The 22,633-nt window shown below is 39.9% G+C and overlaps 1 protein-coding gene across 1 annotated transcript in view; it reads right to left on the bottom strand.

Annotated features, from left to right (window-relative positions):
- Positions 1–22,633, bottom strand: part of CNTNAP5 (contactin associated protein-like 5) — an 866,926-nt gene that overhangs the window by 144,390 nt on the left and 699,903 nt on the right. The window contains exons 15-17 of the mRNA XM_006776823.2: positions 11,854–11,981; positions 11,508–11,678; positions 6,538–6,756 (exon numbers count right to left, since the gene is read on the bottom strand). Coding sequence (XP_006776886.1) covers positions 6,538–6,756; positions 11,508–11,678; positions 11,854–11,981 — 518 coding nt within the window. The remainder of the gene's footprint in view (positions 1–6,537; positions 6,757–11,507; positions 11,679–11,853; positions 11,982–22,633) is intronic.

The raw sequence follows: 22,633 nt of genomic DNA, 5'->3' as shown, positions 1-22,633 counted from the left end.
AACATTTCTATCGATTTTGCCAAATCATACTCCAAAAATGTGGAACCACTTTAAACTCCCACCAGCAACCATGCTTGTGCCTTCTGTCCTACTTTGATGCCAGTACCATTGATTCCCCTCTAGAAGCTTCCCTCCCCTCAGCCAGGATTGCTTGGCACTTTAGCCAACCTCACTGTTCAGCCCGGGAATTGATATCCCAAGATAGAATTATGGAGGAGGAAAAATAGTTTTCCTCTACCCTTCTGAGTTCTTAGTGGAGGCCCTTGTAATGAAATACAGATTACCAAGAGAAAAACAAAAGTTCATTATCATGTGTACTTTGTGTACATGTGGGAGATCCCAGGGAAAAATGAATAACACCCCAAGGTGGCTTAGAATCCAAATTTAAATACTTTCTTCTTAGGGAAAGGGGATGGGAGATGTAGGCCCCTTAGAGGAGAGTAAATGATTTTTAGGAAAGATGAATGGGGGTCGGGGGGAGATATTTTGTAACAAAGTTTGGGTGTGATGTCAACTGTGCTGGTAGAAAGGTGTGGGCCATATCACTAAATAAATCAGGGTCAGTTTCCTCATCTTGTGGAAAGGGAGATAAAGTTATGATAATTTATGTCCCTTTCCACAGGTTTCCTGCAGGTTTGTTTCTCCACTGCAGCCCCAGTAGCCCCAGCGCCTCCACCACCACGGGGTTTGGGGCTGCTGGGTGCTGGGCTCCCCTGTGGGCTTGTGTCTCTGCCCCTCCGGCCCCAGAGGCCCCAGCATCGCTGCGACCATGGGGCTTGGGGCTGCTGGGTGCTGGGCCCCCTACTCCTCTGGCCCCGGCAGCAGCAGTGACGAAGCAGAACCCAGAGATCCTCCATGAGCAAGGTGGGACGGAATGCCTGCATCCCGGCTCTGCTGCTGCTGCCATATTTGTTGCAGAGTGATAGTCAATTTTCATAATCCCTCCTTATTTGCTGTGGGCGCCACCATCTTTGTCACAGAGTTATGATCAATTTGCATATTCCCTCTTTATTAGATAGGATGAGGGAAGAAAAACTAGAGTTTAGACTCCTTTATTCTTTACGGAGAAGTAATAGAAGGGTTGGCAAATGTAGGCTTACAGGTTTTCATATGGAAAATAATACAAAAATTAATAAATAATAATAGAAGAAGAAACCCTGTTTTTCACATTCTTACACCTATAAATCTACTTTTGCCCACCCTTGAATGTAGACTCAGTATAGAATAATTCTGAAAAGGTGTTCCCCACCCATACACCCAGGCCCTGTCAGGTTGTCAGCACCCTTCACTTCTGATATTACCTACTATGTGTACAGTTGTGCTGGAGGTGTGACTCTCTGTGAAACTCGAATACTGTGCAGAAATCCTCTCTCACAGCCCTTCTCTCCCATCCAGCCTGGTGGATCTGCTCTCCCAGGTTCCACTGAGCTCATCTGCTTCTTTCCATACCCAGAGCACACTCCACTTGAATCCGATCAACAGCTGTCTAACTGTTATTCCCAGTCTCAACCCTGACTCTTTTGATTCACTTGCCATTTTGCAATAGGATAGAACAGTGATAGCGAACCTATGACATGTGTGTCAGAGGTGACACGCAAACTCATTTTTTTTGGTTGATTTTTCTTTGTTAAAAAGCATTTAAATATATAAAATAAATATCAAAAATATAAATCTTTGTTTTACTATGGTTGCAAATATCAAAAAATTTCTATATGTGACACGGCACCGGAGTTAAGTTAGGGTTTTTCAAAATGCTAACATGACGAGCTCAAAAGGTTCGCCATCACTGGGATAGAACAACCACATATAAAAATTTCATTCTGCCAGTCCTGTTTGATACCCTTCAGAGAGTAGTTATTTCAGAAAATCAAATTCAAATCCTTAGCACAGCTGATATACCATGAAAGATCTAGTCTCCACTTATCTCTCCATCTTCCTGCTGTGACTTCAGGGCAGCAGGCATCTGAACTGCTTGCTAATGGCTTCCCAGTGCTCCATGGTCCATCTTGACTTTAGAACTCCTCATGTACTTTAAATTTATGTTGTGTGGCATCTTCCCCCATGCACTCCATGGCTCCCCTCCTTCATCCTGACCATCATAAAAACACACACCTACACTCATATACATGCATTCCTTAGTTCACATACTTCTTCCCCACTCTATTTTAATTTCCCCATTTTCTAAAAACAAAACTATTTTAAAAATTTTAGGAGATCTGTTGACAATGAACTTCCTTTCCTGCACACCAAGACTCAGCTGCACTAAGAGAGGGCATCCCCACCACGGTCACTTCCATCATTCACAAGGCCTTCCTGGACCTTGCACTCATTTTATTTTTCACATGCTCCTGTATACTTTTATCTTTACTTGGCTGCATCTTGTCTATAGTTTACACAAGGTTTAAAGTAAAAGAACAACAAAAATGTAGCATTATCCTTAAAGCTACTGAAAATCATTTAATTGAGGGTCATATTTAATCTGCAAGACGTTTGAGAATCAGAAAAATGCCTGTAATTCTAAAACCAATCAAACACATTTGCTGTCTGCTAGAAACTTTATAATGAACTCGTCAAATACTCAATGTGGAAAAATATATTATCTATATTATTATCATTTACATAATTGAGAAAACTTAATGTCAAAGACATTGCTTTGGCCAGAGTCAAGATGAAAACAGATTTAACATAGCATAGCCAGGAATCAGACTGAGACCTTTTAATCTTCAAAGCCTATATACCTTCACATCCTTAAAATCCTAAATTAAACTATCTGATTAGACAATTTGGGTCAGCACTGCAACTAAGTGATTTTTCCCTTCATTCCCCTGGTGTCTTCCATGGTTTCTTCTACCAAGTAATGTGCACATGTGTATTTATTCTCTTGCTTTCATATTACTCTTCCTGACAACTTACTCCACCAGCTGGCCTCACTAGAAGCACTTTTGTATGAAACTCCTCAGTTGACTCTTGGTATTAAGAGTGTTCATTGTGATGCTTCTTCTTTGGACTAAGTATGAATAAACTCTTCAAAACATGACCTTTATCATTTCACCCTCTTAGAAAACCTCCGTGTGGCTTCTGGGCAAAGGCTCACTGCTTCCACAAACACAGCTCAATCCCGGGCCCTCCTGAGTGCAGGTACAGGCACCTCCATTTCTCTTGTGTGCCCTACCACATTCGACACGATTCACCTGAAAACAGGAATTTTAATTCCCTGCCACTGGGGAAGCAAGACTAGCATTTTGGGATCTCTGCAATTTTATGATTTATCAAGTCAGTATAGAATTTTCCCCAGGAGTTATATGTTGGAGTAACTTTAGTTTGTTTTGGCACAGATAAGAAGCGAAGCCAAAATGGGGGGGAAAGTTTCCATGAAAGACCAAAATGTAAGAAGGAAATAAAGCCACACAAAAATGAGACTCCCAGGCCAACACCTTTATGAAATACCAACTCTTTGATTTCAGCACGTCTGGAACAATGGGATGTCAGATTTGTGGAGAATGAGACTTATCCTTGCTGCTGCAGACACACGGCACACGGATAAAGATGCCGTTCCTCATAGGTGCATGGAAATAGCAGATCCTCAAATTGCAAAAAATCAGTTCCCAGCCTCTTCGTTCTCATTCTGAGGTTAAGGACAGTGAGCATACTCAGGCTATTGTCTTCCTACCAACATCCATGGCCTGCCGGCCGTTCATCTGTATCCATACCCAGATCTCCTGGCTTCACTGTTTATGTGGTGCCTGTTCTTGGGCTTCTCCTGCCTCATTCTCACAGCGACTGGCACGTTAGCAGGAAATAGCAAAGCTGACAGTGAGACCTCCATGAGTGCTAAAGATGGAAGTCCAGGCATGCAGCAGACATTTCAGAGGTCACCTGTTATAAAGTTTCTCCTACTCTGTGAAAGTGACCAGCAAAATCGCATGGTTGTAAATGTAACCTTCATGCAGATAAAAGCCTGGACTGAAAATATTACTTATGGGAATCAACATGTATTGGCTAATGTAGCAACACTCCAGCTTGTCACATTCCCAGAGGGGCGTCCTATATTATAAATTCAGCCCATCTCTCCTGCCCAGGAAGCACCCATGAGCAAGCAGTGGGACCAGCGATGCAATGCTGAACCACACTCTGTTTTGGCTGAAAAATAGTTCAATGGCTAAAGGTATCTGGTCAGACACAACCAAATTAATATTTAAGTAGTGTCACACTCAATCTATCCCAGGGAAGGAGTACACACTAATGCTATCTTTTTCTGCCTAATGCATAACAATATCCAGTGTCTCTACATTTCTAAATGATAGGGAATGTGCTTCTTCATTTTGGCTGCTATAACTAAGCAGGGTATGCTTTTTAGTTGTTTTGTTTTGCTTTTGCTCTTTTTATGAACCAGTCAATTATAAAAGTAGAAATATTACAACTTCAGCATTTTCAGCCTCCTGATATTTCTAAATGGATGTATCACTGAACACGAAAAAACAAAATTCAAACCAACAAACTAAAATGGCCTTCAACAGCACTTTTCTTCAAGTGCATGAAGACAAATTCAATAAAGCTGAGTACTATTTGAGATGGAATGTATTGGAGAGAAACACAGAAGCAGGTGCTCTCACCACAGCGGGCCTTGGCTCCACCTCAAGCCCGCTCCCAGCTCACTGTCTCTGTGAGCAATTTAGTCAGAACATCAGGAGAAAAACCTGCCACGATGCATGGCTGCCTCCTTTTCCCTGTTGGCTTGCAGAAAGTTATCACATATTCAGGACATATGATAATTTCATAGCTCCATGAAATTTTCATGAAAGCATCAAAAATTATTCCATCTTTATATGCACATTTTAGCCTGAAAGATTCATACATACTGCCTGAAGATAAATTAAACTTTGGCATGAATATAATTTATGAAAATTGGAAACTACTTGAATTGATTTCAAAAAGAAACACATTAAATTTTGATGACTAACAGACTTCTTCAGAAAAATAAAATGTGATGTTTAAATAGAATTAAAACATCCATATAAATTTTATAAATATTTTAATAGTAAATTATATCATTTAAGTAGGTTATTAATTAAGTAAATGCTTTATAAACATATAATTTTAATCACTTATATCTAAGCTTCTGTCAGAAATGAAAAACATGACAGATGAAGAATGATTCCTGTTGAAAAAATAAAATATTACATATTTTGTTACTTTTCTTTCACCTTATGTGCTTTTAGTGACTGCTTCCCTCAGAGTTAAAAATTGTACAGATCCAAATTTAAAGGAAACAAATAAAAACATCCATTGATTGCTGATGGGATCTTGTTGCTAACAAGAAGGTGATGTACTGTGAGAGTTGTTTAAATAAGAAAAATGAAAGAAAATGAAATCCTATCGAGTGGCCACATTTGGAACCTATTTATATAATTGTTCTAAACATTTAAACTTCACGTTTTATAGAAGAGCAGCTTCTTGGCTTTGATAATATTATAATATCCCCAACATTTACAGCTCTATTTTGTACTTAAAGCATTATGTGCCCTGCTCAACATTCTTATAAAAAGTCATATCTAAATTATAGCTGTAAGTCCGTCCTGACCTTTCCTACCTGCACTAATGTAGCTAAAATTTCTCTTTCACTTTCCTTCATTCTCTCTCTTCCTTTCTATCTCTCTCTCCCCTGCCTTTCTCTCTCTCTCTCTCTGTCTCTCTCTCTCAACACAACTGTGTGCTCTGAAAGTAGTGTCATTACAGAACTTGCCTGCCAATCTCCACCATCCAACAAGGTCCTGACATGTTTTATGTCCTTCGCGACTGGAATGAATGAATGAGTGAATGAATGAATGAATGAGTCAGTGAATAATGTCTGAGCCTTTCCAGCCCTGTGACCAGCAGTGACAGCCAGTTCTGATGAACCACTTGTCTGAACCCTGATTCTGAGTCTCATGGAGAGAATGAGCAGCAGAGTCATTTGCTGGAGACCAGGACTGCTTTTCTGTGCAAGAGTAAGGCAGCCACCCAAGGATGTGATTACAGGAGGATCAACGAAGCCCCTCGTTTAAAAACTAGCAGTTTCTTCCCTGTATCACTAATAACGGAAATCAATTTCAGAGGGTCAGTATATTTCATTACACTGTTAGTGATGATTCTTAGGAATTAGGTATCTGCCGAAAGGGGGAGTGTGGCCCACTGACTTGGAGCCAGCACCACTAAGGGATAAGTAGCTGATCTGTTCTTTTGCTAAGGGCATAGTATAATCATATATGAAAAATAATAGGGGCCCCTGGATAGCTGAAGGTCATATCTGCAAGGAGAAAAGTTACAAAAAGAGTCTGAGATCACCTTAAAATTTGCTATGGGGTGGCATAATCTTTTATTGCTGTGGCTAATGAGGCAAGCAAGAAAGAATTTGTATAATAAAATTTACCATTATAAATGTTTTATGACACATTTTAATCATTTCTCAGGTCCAAATGAAAGCAGTTTCCCCGGGCCTGGTCACAGGGTGGTTTTGTAGGGATTCTAGCAGGACGGGCGCCTTAAGATTTCCCCTACCTACAAACAGCTGGCTGTTCAGCTGCAGCCGGAAGTGGCCCTCCTCCGAAGTCTCCCTGCTCATCCTCGGGAGGCTGTCCACCTGCAGCGAGGTCACCTTGAGGTTCCTCTCGGCCCGCACGTAATGCCATTGGTTGTCATTCAGAGGAGAAGGAGACTGGACTACGAGCTCTACGGGGCCGTTCCCAACATCAATTGCAAAAGTGATCTCAGAAGGAGCTGAAACCAGAAAGGGAGACAGATAGAAATGAAGGGAGTTGTCAGTGTGTTCAGGGCACAATAATGTCATGAATGAGCAGCATACAGGATCGTATGTCGATAGCCAGCTAAAGAGGACTTCACTGAAACCTTGCACTATCAAAATTACCATTAGCAGTAATATGTACCAAACATGAAGCATCAAGCTCTCATGTTGGCCCAGTTGGTCCAGATTGTGAGAAGTCAGGTAATAGCATAGGGACCTGGGACACCAATGTTAATCTGATAATTATGCATTTGTGCCAAGGTTCTGGGTTTCCTGTGTCTATTCTGGCTCCGACTGTGTTCTCCCAGAATTCCATCAATGCTGGGTTAGCTAGGCTGCTCTGCTCCTGCAAGGAGAAGACCCACCCCCTGGAATATCTAGTGCTCCTCCCATGTTATGTTATTAATACATGTGATATGAGCATTCACCCTATTACTAGGATGAAAGAGAGAGAGAGAGAGAGAGAGAGAGAGAGAGAGAGAGAGAGAGAGACTCAGAAAGTTGAAGTGTCTTGTCCAAGAAGACATAGTTGCAAGTGCTGGTGCTTGGGATAACACAGGCACCCCACCCCCTCAACTCTGGGCTCCTTCCCTGACTCTGCCCTTCTGTATCAATCTGCATTCAAGTCAGGGTATGAAGATGATGGTGGTGCTGGGTGGCAGCAATGGTGATAGATCCATGAAGAGAGAGACAAAAGGAGAAGTACACACAGCACAGTTGGAATAGTGAGCTCTTCCAGGCTCTGCAGTAAGCAGTGACCATAGACTCCATCATTTCATCTTCAAGATAACCTTTTAAGAAAGGCATCATTTTTATTTCCTTTTTATAGGTTAAAAAAATCAGTGTGAATAATTTTCTCTAAGTTTCCCAAATAGCAAGTAGAATCTGACTCTAAACGTAGACTCAATCACCATATTTTTCTCAACTGAGTGTATGCTGTTACATTTCCTACTAGTGCCCCGGTGCACGGATTCGTGCACATTGAAAGGGAATTAATTAGAAGGTGGCTGGCTGGGTGGGACTGGGGGAGATGGGCTGGACATACCCTGGAGTCAACCTCCCGTGGTCCCTCCCAGCTGGCAACACCTGAGGTGGCACCATGGCTCTAAGGGCATCTGTGGAGTGAGCAGAGTCCCTCTGGCAGGTGAGGTACCCTCAGCCTGGCCTGTGGGGATAAGACCAAAACCAGCTCTCCGACATCCCCTGAGGGGTCTTGGATTGTGAGAGGAAGGTTCTCAGGTGACAAACCCCAGAATCAGGCTCCCTCCTCTCTGGTTCCGGGATGTATCACCCTAGAATCGCCGCTGCCAAGCCACAGCAACTCAGCAGCTCCTGCATTGAGCATCTGTCCCCTGATAGTCAGTGCACATCACAGCTACCAGTCGGACAGTCGGATGGTCACTTAGACTTTTATATATATAGATTATTACATGAAATTTTTCTGAATCTGAAGGAAGTGGAGAGGTAAATAATACACTGAGGCTGAGGAGAAGACAGCCCCTTTCCATAGCGGGAATCATCCCTTCTTTCCCAGCACCCTGAGATGGCCCCTCGCCTTTACCTCTAAAACAGAACATGGGTACTTATTTCACAAAGTCATCAACTGCAAGACCTGAATTGTCAAAGATCAAATGCCACCCTGGAACTCTCCCTCCTTAGCTTTAAACCCTAACAGAAAGCCAGTCCTGGTGTAAGAAACCCCAATCTGCAAAATTTCATGTAACTGAGAACTTGAATTGTTTTGCATCTGGCAAATGTGAGCCCTGACCTAAAGGGAAGTAATATGTTAAAGGCCTTAAAGTAAAATTTGAGAGTAGGCTCCAGAGCCACCATGACCTGAGGCGTTTTCTATCTTGTGCAGGCTCAGTGTTCTCATTTGTAAAATAGGAATAAAAACAGTACCTAATTGTCAAGTTGTTTATAACTTAATGCTCATGGATTTTACACTTTCTTCAAATGTAATATTACTTGCATTTAAAACATTTTTGTATAACCCCAAAGTCAAAATACAGCACCAGAAAGTACAAATTGGGCATTGCAACATAATTAACACCAAATCATCACTCATTAGCCTGTGATGATAAGCCATGACATTTGCTGATCCTAGAATGAATCAAGTGGCCTTGGGGCCTAATTTTTATTAAATTTATGTTGTGGTTATTATATTCACATTATGAAATGGTTGGCACTGAACTCCACATTTTCAGTTCCAGGCCGTTATGTATCAGGGATCTTAATTTACACTAAAGACAGGAGTTTCCTCCCAGTGATAGTCTCAGTTGTTGTAGTGAAAGGAGGTCAAAACTGCCAATAAAAGAATCCCTTCCCTTGTACGCCTCATGCCTCCTGTGCACTTGCAGAGGGAACACTCAGCCACGGGTGATTTTCAGGAGAAGCACACAGACACAGCCGCTACCCCCTCTGGCCAGGGCCCTTTGCCTTCTTCCTGGAGCTCTTAAATTCCAGGTTTCCGTGGTAAGACATTACTTGCGCTTTCAAGGGAATATGATGAGGTCACATTATTGCAATATGGTCAATTGCCTCAATCAAGCTACAGAACACATCCATTTAGACGCAGATAAATGAGCCTCCTAATAACATGCGTGAGTCTCCATGGTTATGTGTACAATATGGGCAAAACCGTGTGAGCAGTCCACCTACGCATGAGACATAAAGGGGTACCCTGAGTGCAGCAAATAGGAAAACTAGCCCACACAGCTGAAAGTAGATCTGTTTTTCATCATTGCCATACACCAGTGATTCTAAACATCAATGATAACACAGTTTTCTAACAAAAAAAATATTTTTTGTTTAAGTTCTATCCAGTGCTAATGTTAGTATTATTTTTAATCATGTGCATGTAAACTTCAAAGAGCACTTTTTATTACTTACTATTTAAAAAATATTATGTGCAAAAGGGAAATTAATACAGAGAATGCCAGATCCACTGGTGACTCCTGAACACGCAGACACAAATACAAAGGGTGAAGCAAAAGTAGGTTTACAGTTGTCCATATGAAAAATAATACAATAGTCCTATATAATAAAAGGCTAATATGCAAATTGACTGAACAGCAAAACAACCTGTTGCTATGATGTGCATTGACCACCAGGGGGCAGAAACTCAACACAGGAGCTGCCCCCTGGTGGTCAATGCACTCCCACAGGGGGAGCACTGCTCGGCCAGAAGCCAGGCTCACAGCTGGTGAGTGCAGCGGCAGTGTAGGAGTCAGACATCCCCTGAGGGCTCCTGGACTGCAAGAAAGTGCAGGTGAGGCTGAGGGAACCCCCATCCACTCCACGAATTTTGTGCACCAGGCCTCTAATTAATAAATAATAACACAAGAATAAACTGTTCCACATTCTCACAACTGTAAACCTTCTTTGTATGCATTTATTTTTAACGGTAAGAACTCAAGTTCTGAGTTTTCACTTTTATAATTACTGTACTAATATTGTTTAACTCAAATCTGTTGAAACACATATGTAGTATCACAGGGGTTGCAGACACAAACTGCACACAGAGAGAGCTCAAGCAGTTCCAAATCCCCAGCAACTCTTAGATTTTTACCAAATAGAATAACAATCTATGATGAATTTTCTGATAAAAATATTTTAGTAGATTATTTTATTTATTGCAGAGATATTTGAAGTTATTCAATTTAATTCTGAAAAGATTACATGGAAAGTACTGCAATTTTTAAAATTTATTATAAAATGGGATTTTTATGAATCTGTACCAACCTTACCCTTATGTCTGAAACAGTTTCTGACATTTATCCTTTTCTTACCCATGTGAAAAACAATTAATTCAAAATGTATAAAGAGTATCTTTTTGATAAATCTGGGAGAAAACAGGTAGATACACCTGATTATAGTTTTTTTAAAATATTTTTATGCAGTCATTAATAAATTTGTACAATTAAGGTCTAAGGAACAGAAATTTTAATGTTATTATTGTTACTAGACAAACCAATAAGTAGGTATGATCTTTCCTTTTTTATAAAAAGTAATTAATGTAAGTGGAAAGTATTTATCTATTATATTGTCTTTTTTTTCTGTACTGCATTATTTTTATTGACAAGATTACATATTAAATGTTCATAATACAACATCTTGCCATCTGAATTCTGTTATTTTTCATTTAACTTTATAATTATTTCTAAATATAACTTGTATATAGGAGATAGGATGTTAAAAATGATATGTACTGTCATCAAACGCACTAGATACACCCAAGTTCATGGTGCGATGGGAGAGGAACTATGGGGATCTCACGGGGTAGTAACACAATCCTAGTGGTGGAACATAAGTGAGGAAATTACTTTCAGAGCAAAAGTACAACAAAAAAAGTGGGCCCCAGTTATGAATGGAAGGCGTAATAACAACACTTTAGCTTTCCATGGGAACTGTCATGAACACATCTGTGGTTTGGAAGCTTAAGTCATAGGTAAGAAATACCCATGGATCAGATCAAGAATGCTGCCATAGGTAGCCATGAACATTTGGGTGATGCAGTAACGTGGTGAGAGAATGACTGATTAAATACTGATAGATAATAATAATGCAAAAAGCCTTAGAAGGAACTAGAAGTTGTCACTGCTCATTTTACAGATGTCCAGTGAGATTAATTTTGTGATACAAACAGGCACTCAGTGGCAAAGGTAAGACTGAAGTTTCTCCTGCTGACCAATTACATTAGTAATTCATAAAGGAGGGAACTTACAGCTTATTTCAAGGCGGATGAAGTCTGTAATGCCAAGGTTTTCAAGGAAAACTCCAGAGAGAGCCGTGGTTTTAAAATAGAAGGAAATGTCAGCACTGAATTCCGCATGGAAGGTAGGAAAGTGGAGGTAGGAGGCTTCTGTATTAAAGGAGACTGCGTTCCAGAAGTGTCCTGTAAGTAAGAAAAGCCTTGAGCATGGTTGACTGTTCCGAAATAGGGTACAGAGAGCTGGGCAAGTGTATGATAACTCTGAAGCCTGGGGAACTGCAGGGAAAGGGAAGGGGGAAATTTTGGACATCCTGTGCTTATGTAGTGCAGAAGGAAAGCTTCTTTCATTAGTACTCACGGTCGCCATAGCAACGCAAGGGACCAATTCTCCAAGCAGCTTCTGAGTTTGATCTGTTGGTATCAGTGATAACTATCTGAGTGACAGGCAAGTGGTCTTTGAAGGAAAGAAAACCAGTATCATTTGTCCTGAAAAACATAAATGTAAGACAAAAGAGGAGAAAACGTGGATAACCTAGGGACTCTTTATCAAGGCTCCTCTTTTTAAAAATGATTTGGGTAGTTGCAGCAGGGTGGGACAGGGAGGAGGGTAACAGAGGGCCTTTCATCTCCTAAACGTGTGTGAGGCTAGAATGCCAATTGCAAAATCTATGGCCAGCTTCCCCAAACAAGCAGATTTTACATTTTCCCTAAGTCCTTCCAGAGCTTGCTTCTGCTTGCCGTGGCTGAGAGCACACAACTGCCCAGTTCAATGCTGAGAGAACATGAAATGCCGCCTCTCTCCATAAAGAGACTGCCTGTCTCCAGAGCTCACTTGAAATGGGCATCACAAATCCCACATGAATCACTCCAAGGACTTGTTTCAGCCACCTGCCAACAGTGTCAAACAGCTTAGGATGCTTCTGTCACCTTTTAACTCTACATACAGGCAAGTCTTTGCAGTCACTCTTCATTTTGTTGCTCTTCCTATTGTTCTGTGTTTTAAGGATGTTGGTTGTTAGAGACTCTGGCTTTATCTCTGTTAACCATGCAAGTAGGGAACTGAGTAGTCACCCTGTGATGAAAAATAATTTTAAAATAATAGGGCTAAGCTGTTGATTTTTTTTTCTCTTTGTAAGTTGTGTTCCTGGACTACTGATGAGAACATACCATTTAACTGAAAATAAAAACAAGATGTAGGTAAGAAACTGATATTGAATTAATAAATATTTTGAGCTAGCAATATGCTAAGGAATAAGTTTATTTTTCCCACACAACACCCCTATGGCAGGTGGTATAATTTTTCCTGCTTAGCAATGAGGAAACTAAGGCTTGGATATATTAGGAAACTTGTCTAAGGTCACACGACAGAAGGGACAGGGACATAGTCATATACTTGGTATATATCCCAAGTATAATTTGACAAGTATGTCATAAATCTATGTTAATCTGAGCAGAACTGAATCATATGAGGCAGTCTGAGAGCTACACTCAAGTGGGCAGACATCCCATTAACAGCCTCAGTTAAATGCTGGGTTGGTCATCTTGCTGGTAATAGGAACTCAAAGGCATAATGACCTGCTCCAGTATTCAGGATGAGGTATTTGATGCAGCCAGTTGATAACAAGAGCATGAAGGTACATATTGGTTCTCTCTCCATATCCACAAAGAAGTCACAAACACTCAAAACCAACATTATATTTCAATATCATTTGCAGCTCTGAGTTTAGAGACAACAAACTAATATTCCAGATTAATAATTTGGGAAACATAACAAGGAACAAGTAGTGTGACAAGTAATTTTGAGGATAGAGCTTTAGAAATAGACAAATTTGTTCTGGAATCTCAGGCCCTACCTGAGATTATAGCTGTGTTAGCTGGGGCAAACCACTATATTTCTGAGATTTCCCAGTATCTTCAGCTTTAAAATGGAGATATATTCTATATCACAGAGTTATAGAGGGGATTATATGAGACTATATAGTCACTTAGCATGGTGTCTGATTTATGGGAAATGCTGAACAATGGGAGTAGTAACACTAATTTTCATCTGAACTAAGACTTCTGTTTCTATTTGAAAGCACATCTCTGAATGCTACTTGAACACAGGATACATTTTGAGTCTTCACATTCTGATATATTTTCAGTAAGAGATTCCAAAGCAAATTGCAAGCAATCAAAGTAGATAGACCAAACTCACATCCTCTCTCAAATTATTCTGTATTTCTATAGGATTTGTTTCTCTCCATTTTAGTTTCAAGGCGAAATGGTAAATTCATTAAAGCTAACCACTGCCTCCCTTACACACTGTCATCTTGTCTACATCCATTTGATGTCCTTGTGTCAAAATATTGGGATATGCAAATAGCACTCTAAGAATAAAAATATTTTCCAAATAAAAGAGAAAAGGCACTCATTAGGTTTGATGATGCAATGCACATTTCCAAAAACAATTTTGACCATAAAACTAAAATAAACATGTAAGTAAATGTAACTATTCTCCAAAGTTGTTTAATGAGATAGAAACAGATCCACAGTAAAATGCCTACAGGGACCAGACAAGGAATAAAAATGGCTTTGTGTTAGATGCTGAATGAAACCTGACACACAGCTTCACTGTCAGGGGAAAAAGAGAGAGAAAAAGAGAGACAAGAAGACTGGTAGAAAGTAGGTGTTCTGTCTTAAAGGAGGCAGTGACATACATTAGTAAAAAAGTAATTATGCTATTCATGAATATAAATGCAAAAATGATCAATTTTTAAATCTTGGAAATTAAGTTAAAAATTTTAAAACCATAGTGTGGTAGGAACCCACACTGCACTGACCAATAAAATCCATGTGAGAAATATGTTCAGCTGACAGACAACCTAGGCATCGAAAGGACTTTGAATATTTATTCATACTCTTAGGGTCACATTGACAATAAGATTGGATTTAATTCATGAGTGACACATATGATTCACACCTTTGAAAGCATTAATAGGTAGAATATCTGGAGGGTGGGTGGTGATAGTGGATTTTAATCGCAAGAAAATGATACAAATTATGTTGGTGCCTATTGATAGGCAGAGAGTCTATAGCTGTAGATTCGGCTTTCTACACATTAACTGGTTTTTTGAACCAGTTTTATTTGAATAAACACTTTAGAGACTTTGTCTTTGTTTGGAATATAGGAGGCTCTCCTTAAGGAGACAGGGTACTTACATACATTATAAGTACATAAGTGGCTGTGTTGTAATGGAAAAGTGTTGTCATTTGATTTAGACTGGCATGGGCTGAATCAATGATCCTCAACACACTCCTTGTATAATGTCAACTAACACACTAACTATTACATAGTAGGGACTCAAATAGTTGATGAAATTCCCTGTAAAGTTTGAAATTAAAATATTAAATACAATTTTTAAAGGAAAATAAGAAAACAAGTCCCTTGTTGCTTAAAGATAAAGGAGCAGACCAGCTACAGATTCCTGCTTATGGAGGCCTTGAGGGCACAAGGAATGTGGATCTCAACAAAGACACATGACCTGATAAAAACCAGATAGTTTAAGTCAAAGAATTGGAAAAATATTCTCAGGAGCAAAAATATGGCCCTGAATTAGTCAATGTGGTTTCTTCTCAGTTTAGAGTCTGAATCTTGATATTTTACCAAATTCAGAACTGCAGACACAACAGGGGCCTCTGTTTCATTAGTGTATCATTAATGTATGATGAGACGTCACATGCTCCCACTTGCTTTTATCAAGCAACTGGTGCCCCAGTGCATGGATTCATGCACATTGAAAGGAAATTAACTAGAAGGTGCCCAGCAGGGCGGGACTGAGCGGATGGACCGGACACACCCTGGAGCCAACCTCCCATGTCCCTCCCTGCAGGCCGCACCTGGGGTGGCGCCGTGGCTCAAAGGGCATTTGTGGAGTGAGTGGGGTCCCTCTGGCAGGTGGGGTCCCTCGGCCTGGCCTGTGGGGATTGGGTCAAAACCAGCTCTCCAACATCCTCCAAGGGGTCCCAGATTGTAAGAGGAAGGTTCTTGGGCTATGCACCCAGAATCAGGCTCCCTCCTCTTTGGTTCCAGGGTGCATCACCTGAGAACCGCCGCTGCCAAGTCACCGCAGCTCAGCAGCTCCTGCATTGAGCGTCTGCCCTCTGGTGGTCATTAAACATCATAGCTACTGGTCAGATGATTGCTTAACTATTTGTGTGTATATGTGTGTGTGTGTGTGTGTGTGTGTGAGAGAGAGAGAGAGAGAGAGAGAGAGAGAGAGAGAGAGAGAGATGCTAGTGAACTGCTGCTCTGTAAGCTTCTTTGAGGAGTCATTTGGGTGACTGAGTCTATAAAGAGTTGTTTTTTCCTTTTTATATCTTCTCTTTCAGTCACTCAAAAGTAACAAATAAAACATTATGTATAAGATAGAAAAACATAGAAATTTATGAAAAAGACTCCAGCGTTCAACTCCCTTTGAAGCCCTTGTGTGAGTCTGAGTAGATTAGTCTCAAGACACTCTGCACACCTCCCTTAAGTGGGTGACACCATGTCCCTCATTGCCTGTGGCTTCAAAAGCAAAATTAGCAGCAAGATGCCCACAAGCAACACGGCAAGTCTAAAGGACCATGTTATACTTGCCAATAAGTCTATCCTAAATTTGCCTAAGGAAATTATTTCCCATTTGTCTTTCTGCTAAGGAATTCAAGATAAAAGAGAACTATGGGATTAAATGACAAGAAGTTCAAAATGAGCTGAAGTGTCACTTGGCTGACCAAAACAAAACAAACAAACAAAGAAAAAAAAAAAAAACAACAACAAGCCAGCATTTACTGTGTTCATATAAATTTCACACCTGAGAGAGTATCTGTTCAGCTATGCCCCACACTGGCCAAACCAGAGCTGGAATCTTGTTTTCAGTTCCTAGCAAAACAAGATGATTTTGGCAGAAATTTAAACATCTCAGAAATTACATTTCTTCTATAAATACTTTAGAAACTTGAAACTGTAGAGCTCATCTCAAGTAGACATGAGAATGCAAAATTAGGTCTTATATATAAACTAGAGGCCTGGTGCACAATTGGGGCCAGGGAGGGACACAGGAGGTTGGCCAGCTGGGGAGGGACTAGGAGGGCTCCAGGGTGTGTCTAGCCCATCTTGCTCAGTCCTGATTGGTCTACCGGTCGACTGTCTGCCCCCTGGTGCTCATTGCACCTCATAGCAAGCAGTTGAGCAGCCTTAGCATATCATTAGCATATTATGCTTTGATTATTTGAACTGATGACTAAATGACTGGACACTTAGCATATTAGGCTTTTATTATATAAGATACAACCAAAGTTTACCCAATGTTTCTTGATTTTTAAGGAATTAAAATGGCTTCAAGATTTTATGAGTCTATAGTTGATCATGAAATATTACCATGATGAAGATTTAGGAGGTGTTTGGAAAATGAAAGAAGAACATTCAGAGGTGCTGTGGAAGCTCTTCATGGCAGTGCCCACATTCTCCCTGATCAGCACGCTCTCCATTTTCCTCCCTCAAGAACCAGTCAGTCTTCTCTCCCTTCACTCTATGGAAATTTCTCTCACTGAATTGCTAATTTCCATGAAATATGTCAACCTCTAACTTACTTCACTTTGGTACAGCATTTCACAGTGTTTCCATCTTTCCTATTACACACCAATGTTTTTTTTTCCATGAATATATATTTTTCAACTGCCTACTAAGCTTTCCCTTAGATGTCAACGGAAGCCATTTCTAACTAATATGCCCTAACCTGCTCCACTTGCTGCTTTTCCCAGGGATTGGCTATCCTGCTTGTCTGTGTTACTCAATTCTGTGAGTAACCTGGCCCTGTGCCCCCAGTTGCTAATTCTGTACCCATGCAGGTCTTTACCTCTTATATTTTCCTCACTTTTTTTGTCACCCAAGAATATATTTTATGGAATTTTTTGAGAGAGAAAGGAAGAGAGAGAAAGAGCAGAACATTGATGTGAGAGAGAAACATGGGTTGGTTGTCTGCCTACCCAGGTATCAAACAGGCACCTAGGTATATTAATTGACCGGGAATCAAACCCTCAACGTTTTGTTATATAGAACACTGCTCCAAACAACTGAGTCATCTGACTGGGCTCCTAACTTATTCTTGATCAACAACTTCCATCCATCTCACCTTCTTTATGTCTCTCAGCTCAACTGCCCTTTCTTCATACCCTTGGCCTTGGTTTTTTTGTGTTTTTTTTCTCCCCTCTCTCTTTTTTTAAATTGAATTTAATTGGTTTATATTGGTGAATAAAATTATATAGGTTTCATACTTATTTTTATTTTTAGCCATTGATGGATTTTAGAGAGGAAGGCAGGAATGGGAGTAGGGGTGGGGAGAGAGAGAGATGTTCCACTCATTCATGCATTCATTGGTTGATGCATGTATGTTCCCGAATCGGGGGATCGGGAATCTAACCCACAAATTTGGTGTATCAGGACAATGTTCTAACTGAACTACTGAGCCAGGGGTGTACAACTCTATAACACATAATTTGTATATGGTGTTGTGTTCACCATCCAAAGTCTATTCTCCTCCCATCACCATTAATACCCGTTTACTGTCTTCCACTTCCTTCTAACCCATTTTCCTTCTGGTAATCACCATACTGTTTATCTATGTGAATGAATTTTTTTGTTTGTTTGTTTGCTTGCTTGCTTAATCCCTTTGCCTATTTCACCCAGCTTCCCCAGCCCCCGCCCCCCCCCGCTATCTGACAGCTGTCAGTCTGTTCTCTGTATCTAAAGCTCTGTTTCTATTCTCTTCGTTTATTTTGTGCATGAGATTCCACATATAAATTAAGTCAAATGGTATTTGTCTTTCTCTGACTGGGTTATTTCACTTAGCTTGATACCTTCTAAGTCCATCCATGCTGCTGCAAAAGATAAAATTTCCTTATATTTTGTGGCTGAATAGTATTCCCTTGTAAACGTACCAGAGTTTTTTAAGCCACTGATCTACTGATGGGCACTTGGGCTGCTTCCAGATCTTGGCTATTGTAAATACAGCTGCAATGAACATAGAGGTGTACATATTTGTTTGAATCAGTGTTTCATGTTTCCTCAAATATATTCCTAAAAATGGCAGTTTATTTTTATTTTTTTGATGAAATCACACTGTTTTCCACAGTGGTTTCACCAGTCTGCATTCCCACCCACAGTGCACAAGGGTTCCCTTTTCTCCACGTCCTCATGAGCACTTGTTTGCTAATTTATTGATGACAGCCATTTTGACAGATGTGTGATGATTTCTCATTGTGGTTTTAATTTGCATCTCTCTGATGATTAGTGACTAGCATCTTTTCATTTCTATTGGCCATCTGTGTGTCCTCTTTGGAAACATGTCTATACAGGTCCTCTGCCCAGTTTTTAATTGGATTGTTTGTTTTTCTAATGTTGAGTTGTTTGAATTCTTTATAAATTTTGGATTTAGAAAGAACCCCTGGCCTCAGTTTTATTTGGAGGCCTCAGAATCTCATCCTGGGCCTTGGTCTGGTTACCTAATCTGGCTACCTGCTTTTAATCTCAATTCTTATTCTTCTCCACACTGTTTCCAGAACCATGCTTACAGAGGTAAAGCTTATAGAATTCATTTTTTTCATAGCTTGAAGCCTTTGAAGAGGTCTCTGTTTTTTAAAAGTAGGGTTCAAATTCCAAAATACTTAACATAATAGAGTGAATAAAACATTATTTAAAACCACAATTGCCTTTTACAAAGAGAATTTCATTCTAAAGAAAATGTTCCATAAGTTAGAGGCACTGCAGGAGTGTGGGGCCTCTATTTTTAGAATCTGCTGATGGCTTTGGGATTCAGCCACAGACCTCACATCACTGGAGCTGAGCATAGGAGCTGCCTTTTCCTGCCCATGTAAACATCAAGATAGAGTTTTATAGCTTATCTTAGTGAATTCTCAGATCAACCCCCTGATGATGTGATAGTTATTACCTGCCTGTACAGGAGGACACTGAGGTTCAGAGAGGTGACCAAACTTCTCAGGGTAAATCATTTGCAAATGGAGAGGCCAAGGTTTTAATGGCAGAGCCTTTGCTGAAACCACCAGGCTCTCCTGTCCCCCTGGCCTAGTCCTGCTCCCACAGAGAACAGCTCATCTATGAGCTGAGCGAAAGCTGCCATTTCCCACCTTTAGTCTCCATCTTCTCAGGACAGTTTACCAGCACCAGGACCTGAGCCCGTGAGCTGTTCTCCTGGGTCTCAGGCTGACCATGCCCATTCCATTCACACAAGTTTTCTTCACCCAAGATACAGTGCAATTGATCAGGCTTCAGTTTACCCATTTGCAATCATTTCCCAGGCCTGTGTTCCCTAAGATTACACAGCGTCCCCTTGACAGGAGTTTGGGAGTCCACACACTCTCCGGTTCCACACTTACAAGCAATCTCCTGGCTGATTTCTAGTGCAGGCTGCCTATCATGTACATGGTGCTTTTACTAGGGAATTCGCAGAGGGCACCCCTGTTTCGGGGAGAGCGGCTGCCTAGAGTTTATTGGCTGAGTGGTATCTTTTGACTGTTCGCGTATGCTATTTTGATTATCTGTGTTAGTGTAGGTATGTTTATATACATTTCATAGAAATTAGTTTAACTTCTGTACATAAAGGTGGCCTTTTACAGTTTATTTAATATACTGTAGAAATAGAAAGATTAATAGAAATGATGGCTAACACATTTTGAGGACCAAATACATTGTGTAAATTATTGCAAACTCAGCCAGTACTCCCCAGAGATAATTTATTTATTTTTATAAAATAAGAACCTGAAGCTCAGAGTGGCTAAGTGATTTAGAATCTATAGTTAATAAGTGGCAAATCCAGGATGTGACCATCCCATTACATGACAAAACGTTACTTGGAATAAATTACATCTTACCTACAGACAATTAGGGTCCAGCAAAACGCACTGTGACTTCTAAATATGAATTCAATTGTGTGTGTTCTAAATATATTACATGCATCAATTCACAATGATTTGACTAAAAACCTATACAGCATATTTGCAAAGAAGATAGAGCCATGTCTCCCCCTTTTTCTCCTGCTCTTGCTCCTCTTCCTCCTCTCTCTCCCTCCCAGTGATGAAGACTCTGTGCTTTGGAAGAAGGCAGACACTGGCATGTGTGTGCAGTTAGCTAAGTGTTGCTGTGGACCTTGGAAGCAGTGCCAAGCACGGTACAAATGACAAAGGCAGAGAGAGAAAATGAGGAACTCCGCAGCACCAGGCCTCTGTCAGCGCTGGCCTCACCTGCTAAGGGTTCCAGCAAGCTCTGAGCAAATAGAGGTTGTGACTAATGTCATCCTCTGACTCTCTCTGTGGGAGGAGACCTTTTCACCCTGAGTCAGGGCAGCCCCTTCTGAAGTGATGTCCCCTGGGTCTGTACAAAGTCCTAAGTCCCTTCAGCAATTTGGACACATCTATCAAAGAGCGAAAGTGAATAATTTAGCAATTCCAAACAAGGAATCTATACAATAGAAATAACAATTTTCAAAGTGGAAAAAAAGTATAAATCAAGATTCAAAAATGTTAATTGACTGTCCTTTTTAATTGTGAAAAATCACAACTAAAAGGTTTATTGCAAAGTAATGGTAAAATAAATAATGATATAGCTATGCTATGGGGAACCTTTTAGCCATTGAAATAGAAAGGATGCACTCATTTTCATGATTATTTAATTATGCCAAATAAAAGCTCCCCAAGACATATTTTATGTGGAAAAAAAAGTGAGTTGCAGAGTAATATGTTTAATATAATGTCACATTTAGTAAAAATGAATAAACTTACAGGTTAATATTGTATATGCATAGGGATGCTTTTATAAGTAGAAGAGCTCTACATGAGAAACTATTATATCTGTGTGTAAGATTTCACACATGGGGCAGAAATGAGGGATTCCAAGTGGTGGTGAGGGACTGCTTCTTTTATAAAAAAAAAAATATTTATTTATTTATTTGAGAAAGAGAAAGAGAGAGAAAGAGAGAGAGAAGGGGGCATCAACTTGTTCCATTTATGTAATCATTCACTGGTTGTGTCTTGTATGAGCCCTGACCCAGGATGAAACCTGCAACCTTGGCATATTGGAATGATGGTCTAACCCAGTGGTCAGCAAATTCATTAGTCAACAGAGCCAAATATCAACAGTACAACGATTGAAATTATTTTTGAGAGCCAAATTTTTTAAACTTACACTATATAGGTAGGTACATTGTTATTAACTTAATTAGGGTACTCTTAAGGTTTAGGAAGAGCCACACTCAAGGGGCCAAAGAGCCGCAAGTGACTCGCGAGCTGCAGTTTGCCCACCACTGGTCTAACCAACTGAACTATGTAGTCAGGGCAACTTTTTAAATTAAATAATCTAAAATACTTAAATTTTACAATCTATAATAATAAAACCATAATATGCTAATTAGACTAGACGTCCTTCCAGACAAATCTTCTGGACCAAACTGGGGCTACGAGGGAAGCCCAGGTTCCGGGTGCCAGAGGGAAGCCAGTGCCAGCAGCTGGAGGAAGGAAGCCCTACTCTTTCACAAATTTCATGTATCAGGCCTCTAGTAAGTATATGATATATATGTATAATGCATCTCCTTGTTAAAAAAAAGACTCCTAAAATAAAAACACATACAAAGTATTGCCTCTATGCACTATTAAATATAAACACCTAAATTGATTGCATCAAAATTGACAATTGTAAGCATGCTTGTAGAGGTTTGCTATTGCCGGGTGAGTAATGCCACATACTTAGTAATAAGTAGGGAGATTCAAATAGAAGCTAAAGTCATAATTATTTTAAGTTGATTTATAATATTATAGTATATGATAATAGTCCAAACCAAAATGTTGTATAAATATACTACATAAATGCATCTTTTAATATTAATATTGACTTTGAGTTCTATTTCTGATACTCAACATTTTACAATTATCCAAATAATGTGACTCTGCAGATAATTTAGAGAAAGTATGATTTTACAGCTTGACAGATAACTGATATAATGGTAGCTTTAGTCTACACCTTTAATTATTTCCTATACATATAAAAAGGAGTCTTTCATAGCTATGTTTTGTTTTCTATAAACAACATATTTTAAATTGTTGATATT

This window comes from Myotis davidii, unplaced genomic scaffold (genome assembly GCF_000327345.1).
Source record: "Myotis davidii unplaced genomic scaffold, ASM32734v1 scaffold249, whole genome shotgun sequence".
NCBI lineage: Eukaryota > Metazoa > Chordata > Mammalia > Chiroptera > Vespertilionidae > Myotis > Myotis davidii.
This window is presented reverse-complemented; position numbering and strand designations above follow the sequence as displayed.